The sequence below is a fragment of the Salarias fasciatus genome, chromosome 18, assembly GCF_902148845.1.
Source record: "Salarias fasciatus chromosome 18, fSalaFa1.1, whole genome shotgun sequence".
Lineage (NCBI taxonomy): Eukaryota > Metazoa > Chordata > Actinopteri > Blenniiformes > Blenniidae > Salarias > Salarias fasciatus.
Genome location: NC_043762.1, coordinates 16,487,430 through 16,510,486, shown reverse-complemented (window position 1 = coordinate 16,510,486; position 23,057 = coordinate 16,487,430). Strand labels below are relative to the sequence as shown.

At 40.0% G+C, this 23,057-nt stretch overlaps 1 protein-coding gene across 1 annotated transcript in view; it reads right to left on the bottom strand.

The window, feature by feature from the left end:
* Positions 1-7,641: 7,641 nt before the first annotated feature.
* The window catches only part of LOC115405538 (calsyntenin-2-like), a 155,053-nt gene continuing 139,637 nt past the window's right edge, over positions 7,642-23,057 (bottom strand). The window contains exons 11-18 of the mRNA XM_030115143.1: positions 17,551-17,717; positions 17,087-17,235; positions 12,927-13,132; positions 12,612-12,779; positions 12,172-12,317; positions 11,610-11,730; positions 10,637-10,827; positions 7,642-10,000 (exon numbers count right to left, since the gene is read on the bottom strand). Of these exons, the coding sequence (XP_029971003.1) occupies positions 9,782-10,000; positions 10,637-10,827; positions 11,610-11,730; positions 12,172-12,317; positions 12,612-12,779; positions 12,927-13,132; positions 17,087-17,235; positions 17,551-17,717 (1,367 nt within the window). The 3' untranslated portion in view covers positions 7,642-9,781. The remainder of the gene's footprint in view (positions 10,001-10,636; positions 10,828-11,609; positions 11,731-12,171; positions 12,318-12,611; positions 12,780-12,926; positions 13,133-17,086; positions 17,236-17,550; positions 17,718-23,057) is intronic.

The window sequence follows — 23,057 nt, the reverse complement described above, 5'->3', positions numbered from 1 at the left end:
ACACGTGGGAGGAAGCCAGAGAACTCCAAGGAAACGTGTGCATGGACAGAGAGAACTCCCGGCAAACTCCTGTGTTTGACAGGTGAAAACAGAGAAGAAGCTTTTTTGGTGTTGTCTTTCTTTCAGTTCTGCATCATCGTGCTTACTTCTGAGAGTTTAAATTTCGTGAATTAATTAGGTGTTGTCTAGCCAATGCAATGTTCACATTTATGAGGATTTTATGTGAGAAAGACAAGCAGGGAAGTGAGAATTTGAAGAACTGGTCTCATCACATGTAAGTCACACATGTTGATGCAGATTAGGAAGGGACTTATCTGCTGACTGCAGGCGGAAAAGTTTGAGCTTCACCTTATATTGGATCGTACCAACAAAATACTTGGAGATGCAAATGTTCGTCAAAATTTCCTTATGTGCAATTCAAATATATTAAAGTCATTTCAAAATTGTGAAACTCTCCAAAATCATTCAGGTTTCTCTGTATTTCCATAGAAAATTCTCTAAATTTGACAAACCTCTCTCTGACTTGTAAAAGATCATTTGAAGTTTAAATGTACAAAATCTATTTATCTGCCCAAAATAATGTATCAGAAGCATTAGATGTACTGTGCTGATTAAACTTGGCAATTTGTGGTTCTGGGAGGACCAGGAGCAAATGCGGTAATTTTCTAATGTAATGACTTTTCCAATACCACCTTATAGCACATCCTGTAGTACACCCGATCACTGAGACTGACAGCCAGCAAAAAGGCTTATACGTAGCAAGAGATATTCTTAAATACATCACTTTGCTGTTTTGGCTGATGTTCATTGAAGTGACTGCAAATCCAACAAACTGTGTGTAACTTTATAAAACTGAGTTTATTTCAATCATTATTCTGCTGCAAATGCTTGCATGTGTTCGACCATCACTAAGAGTCAAGAGTGGCATGATGACAAGTGAACATTTCCAGAGTTTAACAAGAAGAAAGTATAAAAGGATTAGTAAGACACAGAAAATATATTCTCCTGAATCTTTTGTTAGATGTTGCTCTGCCTAAAATTAAAAACTTATGTCTATGTCAAATTGTTTCGGAGAGCCAGAGGACACTTGTGTGCATTAAGCTTGTTTTCACTTTGCTCTAAAAGTTGCACTTATGATCCACTTCATTAATATGCAAGCTGCAACATGAAAAGTGACGCTTCAGTGAAATTACAGCATCTGTGAAGTTCTCAAGCAAAACTGAACATAATTGTAGTTGTCACCTCAGATTGTCTGTAATGAACCGTGGAGGTGATCTTGATCATTTTCTGAACACAGCGGTACATAGTACTGTCCCTGGATGCATCTTATATGCAAAGTGATAATCACTGAAACTTATCAGCAAGAAGGAGCTACTTTGAAAAGAAACTTTGCCTTCAGATACTAAACTTCTCCTTCCTTATTGTGCACATTTTGCTGTTTATACTGATATTTTAACAGAATAAGATGATGGTTGACAGTTCAAAAGGTTCTGTGCGGCATTGACTGATCAACATTAACTTTTAGTTCAGTCTGTATTTGATAAGCAGCAGAAAAAGCAACTTCAGCCAACTTCTGTCAAATAATTTTTCTTTTATTTAGGATTAAACAGACGAAAGAAAAAAGACAACACAATCCAAATGAGAGGGAAAAAAAGAAAAACAGAAAGTAAAAAAAATCTACAACTTGAATTTAACACATGTTGTCATCTGAGAAGCTGAAAAGCTGAAGAAAAGTCAATAGGAATTAATCGCTCTCCTGCTCCTCAGAGTTCCATTACAGGATTATTGAACATGTGGTGCCCATCAGTTAAAACGCACATTAAGCTACTAATTAGCTGATTGTATTTCTTCATCCTCGGGGGAGCCTGAGAGTCCACAAATGAACACTCAGCACTATTGTGAGCAAGAAGCAAAAGCAGAGCCGCAGCTCTTCATCTCAGCTTTGAATAGATTAACTTAATGAAGGCCGGTCGTTTAAAAGCTCTTCGAGATCGACCCAGGAGCTCCACAGTGAAGTGTGAAATACCTCTGGACTTCTTTTCTTTTCCAGCCTTAAACTACAGCATCATTAGGATGCCTCAGACTTCAAGATGGGAAAGAAATTATCCCTCATCAGTAGTGAAATGTGCAATTATTACTTCACCATTGTACTTAAGAGAGGCTGTGTGGCGTAGTGGAGAAAATTATTGACACTCATTTGCCTCTGCAGTGTGTGTGTGTGTATGTCTGTCCTATCTATTTAGTTAATTAGACTTTTTTCATGTTTCTACACTCATTTTTCTCACAACTTTTTGCTTTTACTCCCTTGAATGGGTGATCACGCTGTTGAAGGATAATTTAAAGTCTTAGCAAATCTGTGTTTGCTTATACTTGTCCTAGCTATATTGTTGATTTTATAGCTTTAACGTGTCTTTCCTACATATCACATTGCACTTTTGATTAAAGCAAAATGACTTGAAATGATAGCGTTGAATGATATCATTGAACAGAATGCGTGCCTTTACATGTCTACTGTGAGTCCAGATTTACACTACATGTACATTCTGAACACGTCGCTGTTTGATTGGTTGGTTTTTGATACAGTTACTTTAATCTACAGACATGGAAAACTTTCAACTGGATAAATACATGAATTTAATTGCTGAAAGCATTAAAGTTTACACTTGACCATTACAGGTTCCAGGTGTGAACCCTCTCTGCATGTGGGATTGGAGTTGTGTGTTTCCTCTCGGTACACCAGCATTATCCCGTCACCCAATTTATTTTATCTCGTCACTCTAATTTAAACTCGTATGGTTGATGGATTTGCAGCATCTCCAGGGTTCGGCTTTGTGCTCACTCTGATACTCTGGAGCCGCTACAAAGCTGGGAAAACAAGTAAAGAAGAATATTCAATTTGGATTATTTCAATTGCACTTAATAACAAATTATTTTATATTCTTAATAAAATTACATGCAAATTTTGCCAGTAATGCCACAACTATGACTCCGTCGCTCTTCTATACTATTTTAATCAATCCAAACTTGAGCTTTACCTGAATGCTTTGAGGGTCGCCTCGTTTCATCAATGAACAGACAGTGTGGCTCAACTCTGCACGAGCAGATATGTTGACATTACAACAACTTCCTGAAGACAGATAAATGCCTACAAGATGCTCAGGAGTGCTGCAAGAGCATGGGCAAAGTAACTTATGTCCTCGGCCTCCGAGCTGGAATCTGGCTGAGGAGAGGGCTGAAATAAATGAGATCAGTGAAAATTTGATGGAACCACATCGCTTAGATAATGTCAGCCACAATAACAACACATCACCTCTTTCTTTGTAGTTTCGGTGTACTGGCTGGACCGAGTTGTGAGTCTGTGTTTCCTCTTGTACATGAGGTCAAACATGAGGCAGAAGAGTCTCAGAGGACTGACACTGACTTCTCCAGATTCTGAGGATTCCTCTAAATTTGCTGTTGCTTCCACCAGCAGGGGGCAGTGATGCTCTATACCTGTCAGGTGAATTGGCTCTTTCAAGACTTTCTTCAGGTACAGCCAGGGCATTTCACCTAGTGACAGGGTTTTTTTTGGGATTCCTGTGAGAACAAACTGGAGTGACACTGAAAAACCAGGCAGACAGGGAGAACATGCAGACTACAGGCTGGAAAGTGTCAAACAAGGATGCCAACTAAAACACCACCAAATGACTCAAAACCAAACATATTCCCTGATTTAAAAAACAAACAAACACGTCTTTGAAATACTCCTTCCTGTGTTCAAATGATCAAATGCTTTTCTGCGTAGGAGAAAAGCAGCAATGATGAAGCTTGATCGATCCGTCTGTGCCCAAACTACATGCATAGAAGACATTTCTTCAATGACATTCACTGCTTTTTATAAGCTCAAAACCGCCCTGCTTCTGCCTAAACACACATTTCCCTACAATTTAATCCAATTTGCTAAATAGCAGCATCCTAAGAAAACACAATTACTTTGAGTTCTTCTTGTTACAATGTGCAGCAGCTCAACACAGCGGCATCGAAACACTACGGCAAATATTTTAATGGTGAAATGGAAAAATTCTCGCATTTGCAGTATTGCACATTTTAATGAACAACGTGCTGTGCACTTTTGTTAGTTCTTCCTGTTTTATTTCATCCACTTATTCAAGTTTAACAGCATGTCCCAGCTTTGTGCGGCATGAGCGTCTTCTGTCTTTATTGAATCACAGCAAAACAAAACGCGGTGAGTGTACAAAGAGTACAGCGTGAAAGCACACCAACACATTCTGCTGCAGCTACACTAATACATATTGAGAAGCTCTACATGGCAAACTGAAAAGAAAAGAATGGGGGAAAAAGACACTGCTATTATGTGTGTGTGTCATACATAAAAATGACATAACGAGTGAATCATGGTCACGGCGTTGTCAGTTGTCCGGAGTATAAAAATATAAGGAGATAAAAATAGTTGATGTATGGTATCATATACATCAGCATATGTCCATATTGAACATACTGTTTGTGCTTAAGCTCAATAAAAGAAAGAATATACATCATATAGCATACATATTAACGTAGAGAAGATACATATTGCTTCGAGCAGCACAGTGTTGTTCATATACCGAAGCTGTTGTTTGTTTCTTGTGCTCAAGAACCTCATGGATGTGTTCATGGTTTAATGGGTCTCCCTTTTGTTTGTGAGTTATAGAAGTTTTTTCTTTTCTTTCTGATGATAAAAGAAAATCTCATTTATCCCTGAGCTGTTGTGCGCCTCCACTCTTTGTTGCATAATCCTGTCTGTCTAACAGATTGCGTCCTTCTCCCAACACGTTTTGCTTTGTTTGGCAGAGTCATCCTGTCTTTCAGATTATTTTTTGTATCTTGACAAGTATGGTAGCTTTATCACAACAAACGCTTTGGACACACACGATGCTTTAAATTTGCTTGTTTTTAGGGGCCTGCTCACCATATTGTTGCAAATCGTTGCATCACTGAATGCATTAAGTCGTTGCATCAGAGTGCAGCTGCATCACAACATGCAGTGCTTTGTAATCCTATGAAGAAAAATAGATATTAAATATTGTTCTTCCTGTTTTTGTGTGGATTTTTTTCCCCCAGAGACACTCTGTTTTCAACCAACAGTCCAAAAACATGCTTTTGAGGTCACTTAGTGATTGTGAAATTTTCCAATGTGAGTGTATATGACTGACTTCCTCGCTGTTTATCTTTAGTCCAGGGTGTACGCTGCCCCTGACCTTCATCTGTTGGGATGAGCACCTGCTCCTCGACACCTTGAGTTGGATAAAGCAAGTGTAGAAGTTGAATTATTTTCAGTAGTTTTCAACGTGCGTTTGTTTTGTTTTTTCCTGCAAATGTATTGATGCGGTCAGTCTCCTGTTAAAACAGGGCTTCTCACATTACATGTGCTTTAACACTGTATTCGTTTTACCCTTCACTTGTTTCTTTGAACCATGATTTCTTATTAAAAATCAGAAGCTCAAAGAACCATTGTATTTGATACAGTTGATCCACTCACTTATGAATTGCAGGTCCTGTAATCAATTCACTGATCGAAGGTCATTTCATTGGATAATAGGATTTTAAGCGCTTGCATGTTTACCAAAACAGTTTTTTATACATGCAAGTGCATGTCCAAAAGTTTATGTACATTAAAAAAAGTTGATTTTACCCAAAATTTCTTCCAAACATTCATACCTGCAAGGTAATGCTCCCCCTGGTTAGGTCACCGGTCCAAATTAACCCCAAATGCATTGAATAGTCAGAGGAATTTAGACTCTGGAGACTCATGCAGACTCAGGGAAAACATGCAAACTCCATAAGCAACAAGGGGGATCGTGCTGATCAGTGCCACACACTCAAACATCCATCCGTTCAGATACGTACAGCTATGAGTGACACAATAATACACTTTTTTAATAATCTTATTTTTTGAGATGTAACCAAGAATTGCATGTTGTTTGTGTTAAATCACAATAAGAGATGCACATCACCAACACACTCATTTTTTTCTCTGAATGTTATCAATAAACTTTCTTTACAAAACGGTTGATGTGAAGCATTTTTATGTCCAGTAATACTATAAAACTATTAACAATGGACTCTCTCTTGAAATACAAAAGAGAAAAGTCATTTAATTAAATGTCACTGGGGATTGAACAACTGCTACTTCAGAGATTTGTTTATTTCTCCAGAAAGAAAAAACAATGAAGCTCTCTTGTCGAGCTACAATTAAGTTTTCCAAAGAACGGAGGACAATGTGAATTTTTTTCATAAGAAGCTGAGTGGACTGACAATGACGGAGGATGTGTGACGTTACCAGACTGTTGATGTGAGAAGAACCTATGAATGTGTTTATTTGTGACCCATGAGAGAACAGAGACACGATTCTGTCCTACCAGTAGGTGATACTCTGACTACAGTGTGTGGATAAATAAGATACATAAGATAAGACATACAGTGAGTGCATGATACCCATCCATCATCAAACTACTGTATACAGGCTGAAATAACCAATACCTGGCTTAATGATAATGGAATAACTGTGTGGTTGACCAGCAAACTCACCAGCAGTTCAACATTGTTATGATGCAGTATTCTATATTCCTGAGATACTGGATTTTGGAAACAGTAAATAATCATTAAGATTTAGAAGAAATAACTGAAATGCATTGCCCCTTGTGGAATGAATCTATATATCAAGTTTCCTCTTTTGATTTGAATCATTGAAATAAATGAACTTTTAACTGATATTCTAAGAAAGTCATTGAGATCCACCTGCAGAGCTTATTAAAATAATTTGTCTCAGTGTTTTGGTGAGAATCTATTAAGATGTAAATAAACAGATAAGTGTATTACAGATTTTTTTAAAATATAAATATTATTTAATTTCAGGTTCTTTTATTAATAAACTCCCAGTTTACACTACACATTTTCTCCCTGTGCGTGGGTTTTCTTTGGATACGTTCTCCTTCCACCTTCCAAAAACATGTCCAGAAGTTTAATTAGTTGCTTTCAACTATCTGTCGTCCAGCACCCTGCAGCGCTGGTTTGCAATATAGGAAATGAATGTGTACTGACTGGCAGCACTGACTGATGGTTATTATATAACACCTTGCATGTTGAAGCATTTTTCTCTTCAGAGGCTTTTTTTTTTCTTCTTCTAATTTATGCCATAAGTCATGCTAAGCTCTGAAAGATAAACACTTAAGCATATGCTTGGAATGAAATCTTGCTTTGGATATGCTCTCCTCCTACATCGTAACAGAAAAACATACATACGTCGGCACCCTCTTGGCCCAGAAATACTTTGAAAAAAATGTTGCGGTGCTGCTTGAACGATACAGTGTCTGCGTAAGCTTATTAAGTGAACAAATGAAGCACCCGGGCATGCAGCTCCAACCTGTGATGAATTCAGGCGGCTCACCAAAATCTACGACAGCTTATTAATTATGCAATTTGCAAGCCTCCCGACTCACGCAAGTGCACAAAAAACAGGAAGGAGAGCGCCACAGAGTCTAAAACAAGTCTTTATTGGTCAATATACAGAAGTGGGGATGACCACTAAAGAGAGAGAAATCCCAACCATTTTGTTTACAAAAAAAAAAAAGAAACTGATATATAAAATAACTGTCTTGAACATTTTTACAGGGTTTGTTTTTTTTTTTCTTTATATATGTAAAAGAATCTGTTGTTTTCTCTTTAATCCATCAGAAGCATTAATATGACAAAGGGAGACGAAGGAAACAAGGCAGTTGCTTCACAAGGATGACATCACAATCACGGGTGCCTAAAGGCCGAGAGGTCAGGCAGGTGAACAGAGACAGCAGACGTGAAGAGGTGAGAGGCGCCGTCTCCGAGTACTAACGGGAATGCAGGGTTCTCTTTTAGCTCATTCCAACGTAAACGTTACCCTGAAGATCAGTTTCGACTTAGCCGATATTATTATTTTTTTTTTTTTCAAATATTAGAAACAATCATAGTACGGATGTACATAAACATCAGGAAGAGTTCCACTGCTTGTCATGTGAACTCTGCTTCTTTGCCTCGACATTTAGGTTTCACTGGGTAACATTACTGGACTTTAGAGGGGTACTCCACCATTTTCACATGAGAAGACTTTCGTTTGCACGTTGGACAGTCAATCGTCTTTCTTTACCATCTTTTTTTTTTTTTCATAAATTCTGTAAAATTTTGTGCAACAACATTTAGTGCAGCTTTCACTGTTGACTAAAAGAAAATAAAAGTAAAATCCTGACTCATGACACAGCGACGGAGGACACTCCCCCAACACTGATGTTCGATTACAGTTATTATACCAGTGGAGATGCTATACTTCTAACCAGCGGATGAATCCTGCATCCTGCAGCTGAACAGGTGCTTGGGAAATCTTAGACGAAAATCCGACAGATCTCATTTTTCGGTGACTGAACTATAAGAGACCTCAGTGACAATATAACTCAGCTTCTGCAGCATCAACCTCTTCAAACCTCTCTTTTTTAATTCCTCGGTCTCTCTCTGTAAATATATTCCAAATCGCTGGAGTACCCCTATTTTCTGTGCACCGCTCTTTTATACTGAGCCCATAATTGCATAGCAGGGCTCCCTTTTTTATAGATATGAAAAGGAAAAAAGAAACACACTTCCAGTGGCACACAGCAACATCTCTGTATCTTTTCATCTGCTGCTAAACGGAAACAGAAGTGGTCTACCTCTAAACAGCAAAGGTTACGTCAGTCCACAGTATGGATAGATATGGTTCACAGACAGATGCAAACAATCAGGCTTTTAAATAAATTGATCAGCTCCTTCGCTTCAAACCGTATTTCAACTTCAATCTTTTTCAGTCACAAGACAGAAAAGCATTCATGTCAGATTCCAAATACTTTCGAGTCACCGAAGCTGGAAGATATTCAACGGGTCACACTTCTGCTGTGTTTTGTGTGCGAATCGGGAGAAATGTGGAACGTTTGTGGTGAGAGATAACCTGCTTCTCTTTATTGTCAAAGCCAAAGAACCACAGCACTGCAACTGAATAGGAGGAACCCAGCACTGATCACACAGACTTCAAACATGTTGGATTCGAGTTGATCATGAGAACAAATAATATAATAACGATGAGTGACAGTACAGCTATCATACCTACAAGTCAAGCTATGGGATTAACACCAAAAAGGGTTCTGGATAAATGGACTAGTGGTTATGTCTATGGATATATCTTGCTTTTAAACTTCTTAATAAATCAACATTTGTAGACAATCTCTCTAAAAAATAAACCATACAAAAGTAATCTGAGGACACATGTATAAAATATTGGGGGAAAAGTACATTTTATCCTTGTATTTGTAATAATTTCACTGCTTTTAAGATTGGGGTCATGGTTGTTTTAAAGTTCTTTATTTGATTTTATCTGGAGACAAATCTATTTAGATAATGAGATGAGTGTGCTCATTTGATATATTCTGGCCTTCTTTACAGGTTGTGATATGAATAATAATGTGCATCCAGACTGTGTTCTCCAGCACTGTGATGGTGCTTTTTTGACTTTGTCCAGCAGAGGGAGATGTTTCATTAAAAATGACAACACGGGACGATTAAAAGTGTATTTTCCAGCCATGGATTGTAAATTCTTTTTTTTATTATTATTGGAGATTTTATTTGTGTGTGTCTCTGTATGTGTACGGTTGTGAAATGATGCATGCGTGTATGTGTGTGTGTGGTTGAGCTAGACATGTGGAGAGTGTGTGTTTGTGGATTTGTTGATCCCTGTGTGTGTCTGTGGTTAATATGCCATCGAGGAACTGTCCCACTCAAGTTTTCCCTTCTGCTTTCTCTCCTCCACATCTTTTCTCCCTCCGCTGTCATCCTCTCTTTCCTCTTCATCACTGTTATCTGACTCAGCACTCGTCCCGCCTCCCACCAGCTCTTCATCCTCCTCCTCCTCCTCGTGCTCTTCCGCTCTGACTTCTTCACCCGCCGCCGCCTGGGGTCCTCTTACGTTCTGAGGAGAACAAAACCAGAATCAGCTTGCAGTGGCATGAGAGCTACCAGCAAATCAGGAGCAAACAACAGCAGGTTCGTAAACAACCAGAGTAATTATCATTAGATGAAGCCCTACTTAAAGTCGCTCAAAAGGTTACCAGCATTGCAAAAAGTCACAGTACAAATGGGAAAAAAAAAAAAAAACCCACAAAAAAAGCTACGAACAAATGCAGGAGACACCGTCACATAAATCCATAAATGGTGTCCATACACAAACCCAAAAGCCACAACGAAAAAAAAAAAAACTTCCACATCCAAATGCAAACACCACAACATGAATGTTTAAGCCCAAACCATTTATCGCAAAACCAACAACACGAATCCAAAAGCCACAGCAGAAGAGAGGGAGCGCTTCCAGAAGACCGTGTTGCTGTGGGATTTGTGAGGACTTATCTTACTTATGAAGTAATGCCTGTAAGGATGTTTACTTCTCAAACTTGTCTTCATGATTTTGTTTTCATGCTGTGGCTTTTATTTTTATGCTGCTCCTTTGTGATGAACCATCTGGGCCACCGTACCTTTGAGTAATCACGTTTTGAAATCTCAACTACTGCAGACAATAAACGGATTATAAAGGGATTATTGCCAGAGTTACCTCCATGGGGTTGACGGTGATGGTGAGCGCCGAGTTGTCCCATTCCGCCTCAGGCTCTTTGACCTCATCTTCATCCTCTCTGGAGCCTTCCTGGTGTGTGGCGTGGATCCTGTAGACGCCGATCACCACGATCACCACCAGGGCGGCGATACAAACCACGATAACTACCGTGGCTGCAGGCGGCGCCCCCGCTGGAGGGGAAAAAAATAAATCAATGGCTTTGTGTACATTTTTATGGGCGTACAGATGTGAAACTGTACATTTAGTCAGTCATGGTGACCATTGTTTTGTCTGAGCTAAAATGAATAAATATTGCTCAGTTTGTACGTTTTGTAAACACACAACCACAAGGTCATGGTGACCTTGACTGTTGACCATCAAATCCAGATCAGTGTGGAAAATAGAAAATACCATGAATTTACCAAATAAAGAACATCTGAAGTGAAACTCTGACTTTTACCCACTGGCCAACAAAATGCAATCACTTCAGCTTTCAGTGATCAACAGTGGTAAATTCGAAGCAATACTGCACATTCCCATGTTTTGAATAGCTTTTCCAATAAGTCCATTTATGGAAACATTATATTTGAATGTTGGAGTTGAGTAACCCAGAAGTGCTCCACAAAAGACAAATCTGCTTAATTTATGTTTAAGCGATTTTAGTACATTCATACATTTTATCGTGAAAGTTCCACCAATGATGAGTACAAAGAAAAGATGTACATTTTACAAAAAACTTTTAAAAGGTCTTGACTGTTAGGAAAACAGTTAAAGTTCTGATTTTTATTTTGTAAATGATGTAATGATTGAAAAAAATAATCAAATAAAATCCACTTATTTCTAAACTAGTGAATTTGCCTTGAGCAGAAAAAGTCTCATTTAGGTTTCAGAGAAGTTTCCCGTGAACTCTCAAATTGTCATTATAAAGCGATTAAATGATAGTTTGCCCATTTCCCTTCAAGTTGCGACTTACCCGACATGTGCGAGTTGATAGTGTGAATCATGAGTGGGTGGTGGACCGGTCTCATGTACTGCGGCTGTGCGGCCATGTGGTTGACGTGCTCCACGGGCGCCGAGTGGTGAAGAACGCTGACCTACAGAGGAGGAGCGGTGCAGAGAAAAGAGGCTGTAGAAACTGTGTGATCGAACAGATTGTTACATTTTGAGCTGAGGTGAAAAAAAGAAGACATATAATTTCACTGTGATGGTGTCGCTACGACATTTCTCCAAGACCTGCTATCATTTCCCTCTGAAAGCGGACCGACTGACTTCATACTTAACCTAGCATTGCTCAATTTATGAAAGGAAAAAAAGCTGTCTGTATTTTAGGGGCGGCAGTGGCTCAGATGGCGAGAGTGGGCTGCCTTTTGATTACAGGGCGGCTCTCGCTCTGTCCATGTACCCACATGCACCCTAAATCTCTCTCGGTATTGTGCAGCACCTTACCGAGCAGCTGTGTGAGCGCCTGTGTGTTTAAACTTCTGATCATGTTATGCACTGCAAATCACCGGTGATACTTTAAATGTAAAGCTTACCTCCAAATTAAATTCATTGCTCGTGTAACGTCCGTTGAGTTCGGAGCAGGTGAGTCTGAACCTTCTCTCGCTCAGAGCGGCGGGCCGCCAGTTCCTGTAGCGCACCTGTCTCAGCGCCTGCTCATAGTGGGCCATGGAGTCCACGCCTTGCAACACACAAACACTTGTGTTAGTCTCCGGTTTGAGCGCATGTTGTGAGGTGGAAACACATGTTCGTGTCAAAAATAAACCTGTAAAGATTTCAGGTTTCGGTTTCGCCATCAGCTACGCCTTCCTAACCGTGCAGACAGAGCATGCGCCTGCTACTCCAGATCAAAAGCAACCCTATTTCCACAGATCTCACTTGACATTCGCAGTGGTAAATAATGCGTTTCCCGATGTACAGAGCACCAGTGGTACTTCCTGATCATTCCTTTCACCAGAGAGTTAGCCTTGCCTACCATATATTGATATTCCAGAAGTGGAGTTGGTGGCATCAAGGTGTTTTCCCAGCAGAGCGCTGTGATGAATCTCCAGACTCTCCCTCTCAGGATTGAGTTCGTCCCCAATTACAAGCACGTCGCAGTAGTCCAGGTTGTGCATTAGCTCCATCACACCTGGCCTCCGGGCTGAAGTGCAGAATTACATGAGTGTAAAAAAATCTTTGAAATGCTAATATGCACCAACCAGAAATGTACTTAAAAATGCCTTTGATCAGATGAAACAATATCAACAAACAGGCATGGTGTGAAATGATCAGAGATTCTGCTACTCACGTCCACCGAAGCCATCTCCCTTCATGACTGTGCTGGTAATGTAAAGCTCTTTGAAGGGTGCCACGCCCAGCGGGCCCCGCAGGTCTCCAGCCGGCCTGACCAGTCGATTCGATCCTGTAATCGTGATTTGTGGTTCACTCGGCTGCAGGACCATAACTACGGCCTTGATATCTGGGATGGAAAGACACGTGTCCTCTCCGAAACACCTGAGACACACACACACACACACACACACACACACACACACACACACACACACACACACACACAGAACAGGAGACAGAGGTTACAGGATCGGACAGAACCAGTGTTTCACTACTTTCTTGAAGACTTTTAAATCACTCGTTTAACGTTAAAAGAAAATTTATATTAATAAAAAGGCAACAGCTTATGTAAAAAAATCTTCCCACCCAACAGTGTGAGCGCATACTTCAGTAAAAAAGACAGCAAGCCTTCGAAGAAAACACCGCACCTCAGTAACAGCATGAAAGTGTGTTGTCGGTGTAATAGAGGCTTTCAGAATGGAGTGAAATTATGTCAAACTTCAGCTTTATTCCCAATGATTGACTTAACAGATGAAGTCTGGATACAGGAGTTACGTTGTTTGTTGATGGCAAAGTGATCTGTAATGAGAGTGAGGAGAACCCCAAGAAGTGAAGGTCGAATTTGTTGGAATAGATGAATTACAGTGAGTAAGAGTAAAGGATACAGAGGTCTGACGGAGCAGAGAGACACAAGTTTGACCAGTGGAAAGCGTGAAAGAAGAAAATGAGTTCAGAGTAGACTGACAGAAGAGTCTGAGACAGGTTGGAGGTGAAAGTCTACAGAATGATCGTGAGTTTAGGTGAGAGATGACCTAACGTCAGGCTAAATCTGAGGTGACAAAGCTGAGGAGGTTGAAACTTTCACTGAGGTGAAATGAGTATATTAGAGGAAGAGTTCAGGTTGGAAAGTTTGTTGAAACGGTGATGGGATGCTGAGGATGGAGTTCGGATATGCAGATGACTGGTGTGAGGAAGAAAACAGAGACGGTATTCAAAGAAGAACATTTTCTAGGGCAAACCTCAACGGGAACGACTGAACGAAGTGACACTAAAGCAGTGGAAATTAAATCCGGGTGGCAAAAAAAACTGTTAAAACTTTGCAGAAATGTAGTAAATTAATGATCCATCATTTTTTACTAAGAGGCTCATAGAGAAAATCCATTTCGAGGCTGTTTAAGTTTCAGAGAGGGTGCTTTGTTTGTCAATCAGTTTCTCATAAGTGATAATAATTAATTAATGGTAATAATTAATTACCACTCCTGAGGTTTGTTAGAATTCCAGAACAAGTCGGTGATAAACACTGAAAACTGGCAAAGCTGATGTTCCCCATCAAAACAAACCCGATGATTTTAAAACACTTAGAAAAGGTTTTGTGGAATGTTTTCTTCCAGTTGGGGATCATTATTTAGATCCTGGAGAATTTAGTACATGCATGTATTTCAGACAAAAAAAAAAAAAGCAACAATCGTCATCAACAGAATATGTGATTAAATCTCCCTCCTAAACCTAAAAATTATCCTAAATTCTACACAAGAATTTGTTAGCGTAATAAAATTTAGGATTGAATGTCTTGATGGACTTTTTCAAACCAGCTCATAGTTACAAGAATCTCCTTTTTGCAGTCTGAAAAAAAAAAAAAAAAGTTGGGACCTCTTTGGATTTGTTTAATTCATACAATTTAGGATCAACAACTGCAGTCGTAACAGTAACAACTGGATCCGAAGTTATTCTGTTGATAAAATGACGCTGTGCTGGAACGAGCAAGTCTGAGCCTCCGTGCAATTAACCGTGACCTCTTCCACCCACACAAACACATTTCTTCAAGGATAAAAAAAAAAAACCTGTCTGCAAATGAACAAAGTACACAAAAAGAGCTGTTTGCTTTTAAGATTCACGATTACCTTAAGCTTATTTTATAAATGCCAAAACCAGCGAACCAGTAATCAGTGAACCAGCGGTTATCGCTCAGCTACTCCTGCTACAAGTCAGAGAAAGCCAGAAACAGCTGCACAACAAAACAACACTTTTAATAGGACGGCATATCTTTTATACTTCAGTCACTGCCGACAAATTCAACACATCTGCCGTGCGCACGGAGGCAGATCTATCTGCCTTTATCTCGAGGGAAGCTGGGAAGTGCTGCTCAGAGTCAGACAGCCTTTATTGTTGCTCCTCCAGCTTGCCTCTCTTTATCGACCGGTGCTCCGCTAAGCTGATTTGACCTGCCCGCTTCTGCTGCTCAACAAATGAACAGGTGCTGGATGGGTGAAGAGACAAGAGAAGAACATGTGAACAAGTGCCACCAACTCACACTGCGCACACACATACACACACACTCGGTGTACAATCAAGTGTGTTACGTTCTGTGAGTGCTCAGTAAATTTAGAAGGACCAGGTCAGACTCGTGTCCAAGATGGAATGGAATAACTGCTACTGAGCAATTTAGCCATACGTAAGACTTTAAGTAGGTATTTACACCGTCAGTATCACTCAAAGTCACTTCACCAGACGCCCATCAAGGTACTGCACATAATATTTTGAATTTTGAAGAGAAAAAGGTTTCAGTTCAGTGATGATAACTGTAAAATATCAGATAAAATTGTGGAAGTTAGTTCGAAAGGGACAGGAAGCTCAACAAGTGACTGCACTAAAAACTGTGCCAGTCCAACTGTTATCAGTCCTGGGAAAAAAAACAAAAGCCATCAAACATATTCGATTACAGTGGCAAGCACTGTCAGAGCTGTTTAGCTGTGTTCGGGCGCTGGGAGGAAAAGCAGGCTGAATGACTGACTTCGCCATCCAGAGGATGTGCTGTTAGGAGAGCACAGCCAATTCAATCAAGTCAAATCAAATCAAATCAAATCAAATCCAAAACCAGACACACAACAGAAAAACAGAGAGCAAAAAAGGAAAGAAAAACAAAAAGACAAACGCAATGAAAATGCAGACTGTAATGCAGTGTGGCTCTCGTATCAATAACAGACCGAAGTTTAAAATGAACAGCTGGTCCATTTAGAGAGCTTAATTGTTTTTACACTAATGATCTTTTGCCATCCCTGCGAGTGTTCTGTGGTTTAAAGGAAAATTCAATATGTCTTTCCCTTTCCAGATCTGTTTGCAGCCTCTAGATTTAACTGCAGGGATTTTTCTTGACCACTCTGTCTTCAGATTACCAGCACATATGTCCCTCTTCATATCCGTTGTTCAAGCATAGTGAGATCAAACAGATCGCCTGCATGCTGAGATGTCTGCAATAAAGACTTAAAATGCTAATGTCTGAATATATAATGTCTGATGTCACTGCAGTGCTCTGTTTCTTCAACCCTCCACAAAAAAAAGGAAGAATTCAAACAACAATGAACTCAGTGACACATTAAATTTGCAGGAGCTCTGCACATCAAACAATTTCCTATATGAACCCATGACTCAATAGATCCATGAACCTACTGAGAAGCTTTCCTCTATAATATCAGCTAATCCACGTGTCACATAGCTTTACAGCCTGTGTGATGGTAAATGTGCATTCACTCAGGATAAATATGCAGATCAAGCCTCGTGTTCAGCAACCGCAAACATGCAGTCACGAATAATACCTGCTTTTAATGTATGTTCGAAATCTACAAGCTTACCACTGAAAACAAAAAGAATATTCTCAAATGAAATGCTGCAGTCTTCCTGATAAGGTGGTCCATCGGTTAAAGCAATATGCATAATAATCAGCAAAAGTAAAGTCCGACAGAAATGTAGGTTGCTCCTCAGATCAAAGTCTTACATTGACCATAATCTCGAGTGCCATGGCAACAAAGTGTCTGCCTGGGTGAGGTTACTCTTGAGTGGCCGGCTCATTTGGTGGGTGAAATGTAATGTCTCCATCTGATATAAATAAGAAACATAACAGAAGAGTGTACCAAAGAAACATAAAAACAAAAACAAAGGAGAAAAGTTGACTCAAAGGTTTCAAATGACCCAAATGAGTCCAATTCTGAATTGAAAGCTCCCACAATAGTACTGGTTTATAACCATAAACTGGCAGATGGGAATAGTTCCAACTACAGTAAACTTAATGCTAAAAAGAAAAAGTGTTTTCCATCGTATACATCCAAAATGTGCACTTACTGCACTGTGGTGGTGATGTGCAGCCGGCGGAGCCCCGGCGTGGGGAACTGTCGGGAGTTGATGTAGGAGACCTTGGTCATGGCTGTGTTGATGCTGTCCACATCCTCCCCTTCCACCACCAGCACAGACTGGGCTGGGTTAAAGTGGAACTGGAAGGACACACAAATACAGTTCATCATAGAAAATGAAAAGAAAAAAAAAAAAAAAAGTCACGGTCACTGTTTATTTTGGAAAAAAAAAAAATTGAGACATATAACAACTAAATGCATGTCTGTGCATGCTTCGCTGGGCTCCAATTAATTTCACGGAAGGAGAATAAAAGAATGGCATTTAAAGAAGTGTTCAGACAGCGTTTTGCTTTCCTTTTTACAGTAGAGCAAAGGTGGCTAGCGGGTTTTTATCCGACCAACCAAAGACTGAAACGTGTTGCAAAATGTTAATTGTGTCTCCATTATTCCACACACCTTTATGTCCTTAGCGAGGCTTTCAAGGGAGTTTATATCAAGGCCTTCTTTGCAGGCCTGCAAACAGGAGATAACCTTCTGGGTTTCAATGCGGCCTGGTCGGATTGTCAGACCTGACAGGCTGCCATGGAAATACTGAGTGAACCGTGGGGTTGCTATCTCACCACCTAATGGGGAGGAGAGGAGATAGAGGGTGCAGGAGAGAGAGAGAGAGAGAGCGAGAGAGAGAGGGGAAAAAAGGAGTTTAAATACAGAGGAGGACAGCGTGAAGTTGGACAAAAAAAACAGTCTGATTAAAGATAACTGAAATGAAAGAACATTTCTTCTGCGTGTTACCAAGGAATTCACCAAGGCTCACACTGTCAGAAACAATAAATAAAAAGCATTTGTGTCTGGGAACAGGTGTGTAAAAAAAAAAAAAAAAAGAAGAAGAAGAAAATATCCAATAGAAATACCAGCATTATCTTGAAATGATTTACAGTGGTGCTTAACTAAATGCTTGGGTGGAATTGTATTTTCTATATGACTGCTGTATATCCAAATCCCCAGTGAAAACAGAGTGAAAAATATACGCAGCACCACAGGAAAACACTCTAACCTGTAGACTGAGGTTCACAATACTGAACCACACGTCACATGACACACGACAACACACGACTGACAGTTGATTTTGACATTTCTTGTCAGGATGTCACACTGAATTTGATTCATGGCTTTGAGAGTTGGCGATGCACAGTTGACCCCAGAGGTCATCCAGTGGGAAATACATCCATTCACACACACACACACACACACACACACACTGGAAAAACCTGGAGCCTTTCAACCTTGACTCTGTTTCCATACAGAGCAGCAGATTTCTCTGCATCACATGCATGCTCTGCCCTGCAATACAATTTCCCCACATTTGATTAAGTGTGTCATATTCATGAAATCATGCCGGGCGAGTGCACTTAAAGTAAATTACTTCGTGTGCGAGTCTTTCAGGTTCGCTATGTTCTATGCATTTCGAAAAGAAACTTAGCAAAGGATGATAACTTCTCCCATCCTAATGGAAATAATTATATACCAAAGCCGATTTTTATACTTTAAACCACGTTCTGTGCCGAATATGAGTATGTTAGAGGAGTGCAATGTGAGTGCCTAAAGAAAAATATGGAAACAACACTTAAAGAAATACTTTAAAAAAAAATGACTTTGTATTTCAGATTTGTGGTAGAATTCTTCGCTGGTATAAGTTTACAATTTTCAAAACCAGTAAACTAATTTAACATTATACATTTGTAATAATAAACAGTTTTTATTGACAGTTTGCACTGACATTCATCCTGAAGGTGTCTGTTTAAATGAAAAGAAACTGATTTTGTTGAATAAATACAAGTTCAGGATTTTTGAAGTATGACTCAGCAATTTTGTTCCTGAAGGTCATCCAGTCATTTAACACAGGCTGCGAGTTCTTATCAAGCACCGCTATTCTGTACAGAAAGGCTCAGGGAAATGGTAAGCACAACCTGCAGATAGCTCGCACAGGGCTGCAGGCATCGCCTCCCTCAGCTCTGTCAATCCGAGCCACACGCGGCAAAGAGGAGATCCTGTTACAGCAATACCACCTGCAGCATGTTAAGCATTCACATGAAGACTTCATGTCAAACTGACAGCCAGACTGGACTCTTAAAATCTAGATAATTAACTGTCAGCATGGGCAACAGGAAAAGAGAAAAGCCTAATATATCTAATTTGGAGCTGATCCGATGGTAAAGATCCGAGCAGAGTCCGAATAAGACAAGAATAATCTTCATTCTTTACTCAACAAACCTGATGAAACCAACTCAAGAGGAACTTGTTTCTACTGATTCATCACCTAAGTCCAAAGACTATCAATATATTTGAGTGTTAAAGCGATACTTCCAATATTTTGGCAAATTGGCCCATTTAGCGCAATTCCTTAGTCATTTGGAACAGCATACTTACTTTTTTTGTGAGGGCGAGCTGTTGTTTATTCAGAGGCGAGTCGTGGAAGGTTTCGGGACGGACACAATGGAAGTGGATGGTATTTTTGTTCCCCCTTGTCAAATTCATCAAATACAAAATCCAGCAACCCCAAAACACTTTGGTGGACACGTTATAATCCGCACATTCACTACGCTGTGGAACACCAACAAATAATACTGTAGCGTTATGACACTGAAGCAAATACTGGGAACTACTTTTTCTTTTGAAATCACTACGCCCAGACGCCATGTTTAGTAAGTAGTTCCATCTTGGCAATCTTCACATAAACAACTCAATCTGGTAATTTTGCATTAATATTTCACAGCGTAGTGAATGTGCGGATTATAACGTGTCCACCAAAGTTTTTTGGGGTTGTTGGATTGTGTATTTGATGAGTTTGACGAGGGGGAACAAAAATACCATTCACTTCCATTGTGTCCGTCCCGAAAACCTTCCCCGACTCACCTCTGAATAAACAACAGCTCACCCTCACAAAAAAAGTAAGTATGCTGTTCGAAATGACTAAGGAATTGTGCTCAATGGGCCAATTTGCCAAAATGTTGACGTATCGCTTTAAGTACAATTTCCAGCTCATCCTTTCAAAACAAAGAGGTGGAGTACCTTTAATGGTTATAGCAAATAAAAATGTATTTATAATGTGGAAAAATATTTCTTGTGTTACTTTCATTTGTGTCCCTCGAATAGTCTGGTCTGACTAATGGGCACATAGCCGTCTCACTGTAGTGTTTTTGTGAGGCATTAGCCGGGCTCTCAGCACCGCGCGGGTCCATCGATTGTCTGATTCACTCATTAAGCTCAAGTGAAGTTACATCAGTCAGTTAGAGGTAGATGCTCTATAATCGAGATGTAATTGATTCTTGAAATGAACTATTTGTTGAGGCTTTTGAAAAAGGACCCATGATGCAGACAGGGAATCAAAGCAATCTTTTAGGACGCTGTGCAAATTCAAAAAACCAGAAAAAGCTTCCCATAAAGAGGAAACAAAATCAAAGTCCAAAGTGTTCCACAAGGGGAAGCTAAAAATTCAGGGGGAGCAAGAGAGAGGGGAATCACGACAAAAAGCAGAAGACAAATTTCCAACTGACAGCCTTGTGATGCTTCATCCACAGACACTGGGGACAAAGACGCACATCTGATAAGAATCTTGCGTAATCAGTGGAGGACACTTGAGATGAGGTGAGAAAGGCCACACAAGAACACAGAGAGGACATGAAACCAAATCATTAGCGGGAAACTAAAACAACCTGAAAACCAGGAAATAGTAATAAAATAGTAAATATAACAAACGCCAACAGCTTCACCTGATGATAACTTTCAGGTGTGGAGTGAAGCCAGCTCTGCAGCTTGTGTATTTTTTTCACAACTGGGAAAACTGATGAATAACAAAACAACTGAAAATTCACCAGTATTATGTATTTCATTAAGTAATTGCTGACTAAAAAGCAAAAAGTGGTGCTACAGTAGCGTGTTACTTCGATACGGCGACTGGTGTCTGTTGTCCTCCACATAAACAGTGAAACACGAAGAGGATGCTTGAAACAAAGGACCTCTTCATGCAGTTCTTTGGATTGTGAACCTTTTTTAAAGTAAAATGATCCCTCTATTGGTTCCGACTGTTCTTTTCTGTGTCCACTCAGACACAATGTACTTTTACATAATCACAATCCGAGGTGAGTCCTTCCAAGTGTCATTCATCCCTCTTGTCCGTCCACTCAGACTGGACATTACGAGAACTGCACATTAAAGATGACAAGTGTCAGTGGGAGCACAGGGAGAGGCCGCTCTAATTTGCTCTCTTATTCTCTCTCCACATGCAGAAATACCAATCTCTTCTCCATCTTCATCTCTTACAAATACATAGTTAGAAGGTTTTCATCAATGCGAGGCCTTCGTGATTTAGTGAGTATGAATTGGCATTGCTTGATTGTCTGCATCCAGACATGAAATTCTAATTTTGTAGATATAGTAGAAGTAGTGATTTTTGTGCAATTTGCCTTTGTATTGAGTCGGTCTGTTTAGAGTTTGCCATTGAGGATCTCTCCTACTACACACATGCACAACTTAAAGAAGTCATCCACTGTCAGTTTCAAAGAAATAGATAGACTTGTATTTGTGTATCGACATTTGAAAGTTTGCTGTTTTTCAGAAAATAACCAAGGTCTCTCAAGAGTTTTTTTTTTTTCCTACAATTGGTGCTTGTTAAAAGTAAAAGTTAAAAGTCTGGACACACATTTGTTCCCAAGAACGTCAATAACAACTACATTTCATTCAGCGTCTTGATTTGTTCACGCTGCCTCACTGGCACTGCAGTTGCATTTCAAATTTAAAAAAAAAAAAAAAAAATTCATTATTACTATTATTAGTCACAACAATGTGCGTGTGCCCTGCAGTTTTTTTTTTTTTTTTTTTTTTTTTTTTTTTACTTGCTACATCATGGTCCTTTGTTCATGACTGCCGCCTTCCCTCTATAAATGCAGGAAGCCACCCTCTGCTGCTGTGCTGAGGTGTCAGAGTGATCGCCCCCACTGTCCTGTTGCAGACACACATCTGTGGCAAATGATTTGCCATTCAAAGTCAAGAACCGCTCATTGCGCGCAGGAAACTGCTTAAAAACCAGCAACAATGAAACCTATTTGCTTGTTATCCTTGTAAAGGGAAAACACGCGTCTTGCTGTTGCTCTCAGGGCGATGGAAGTACAGTCTGAATGCTTTTTATTCTACATGTCTCATCATTATGTTGTTGATTGTGAGGAAAAGAGGATGGAGAAATGAGAGACTCTGAAAGGCAATCTTGCTCGCTAATGGCCTGCAAAGTTATCAGTTGCGGCTTAGTGAAGCTTAAAGCGGCTTCATTGGGATGTAATAGCTGGCAAAGTTGTCCTCCATTCACTCAAGCTAATCCTTCCTTCAGGGCTTTCTCTCACAATCAGAGATTCATGGAAAGAGGCAGCAAGAGAGGGCTGCACGAGGCAAGAAAGAAAATGATGACGACAAAAAAGAAAATTGCAATCAGGCACAGGATGAAAAGAAATCTAAACAGCTACCAAAACGCCATCAGGATGGAAGCGCTGGATGATGCAGGCGAGTGTCACGAGCGCCATGATTTAGGCGGGCTGCTGAACAGATCGCTGCCGTCTCACTCTGCCCTCCTGAGAAACACTTTTGTGTAATTATTCAAGTAATAAACATGGCAGCAAGGGTAGCACTTATTCATTCCAATCCGATCACCACTCGGTCTTATTCCCTGCCGCTGGAACTGACACAGAATTTGCTGTTTGATACCCACTCAGCTCGCGCCTCTACATTTCAAAGAAGAAACATTCACTGCCCCGGGGCATAAATCTTAATCTCTTTATTTATTTTTACAGTGGGTCTCTTGCTTCTTCTCTCCGTCTCTCTCGTTTGTTATTCAAATGAAATTTCCAACATCTTTTGGCTGCTTGACATTTTTTGTCGGTGCAGTTTCTCTGTGTTTATCCAGAGCCGTCACCAGT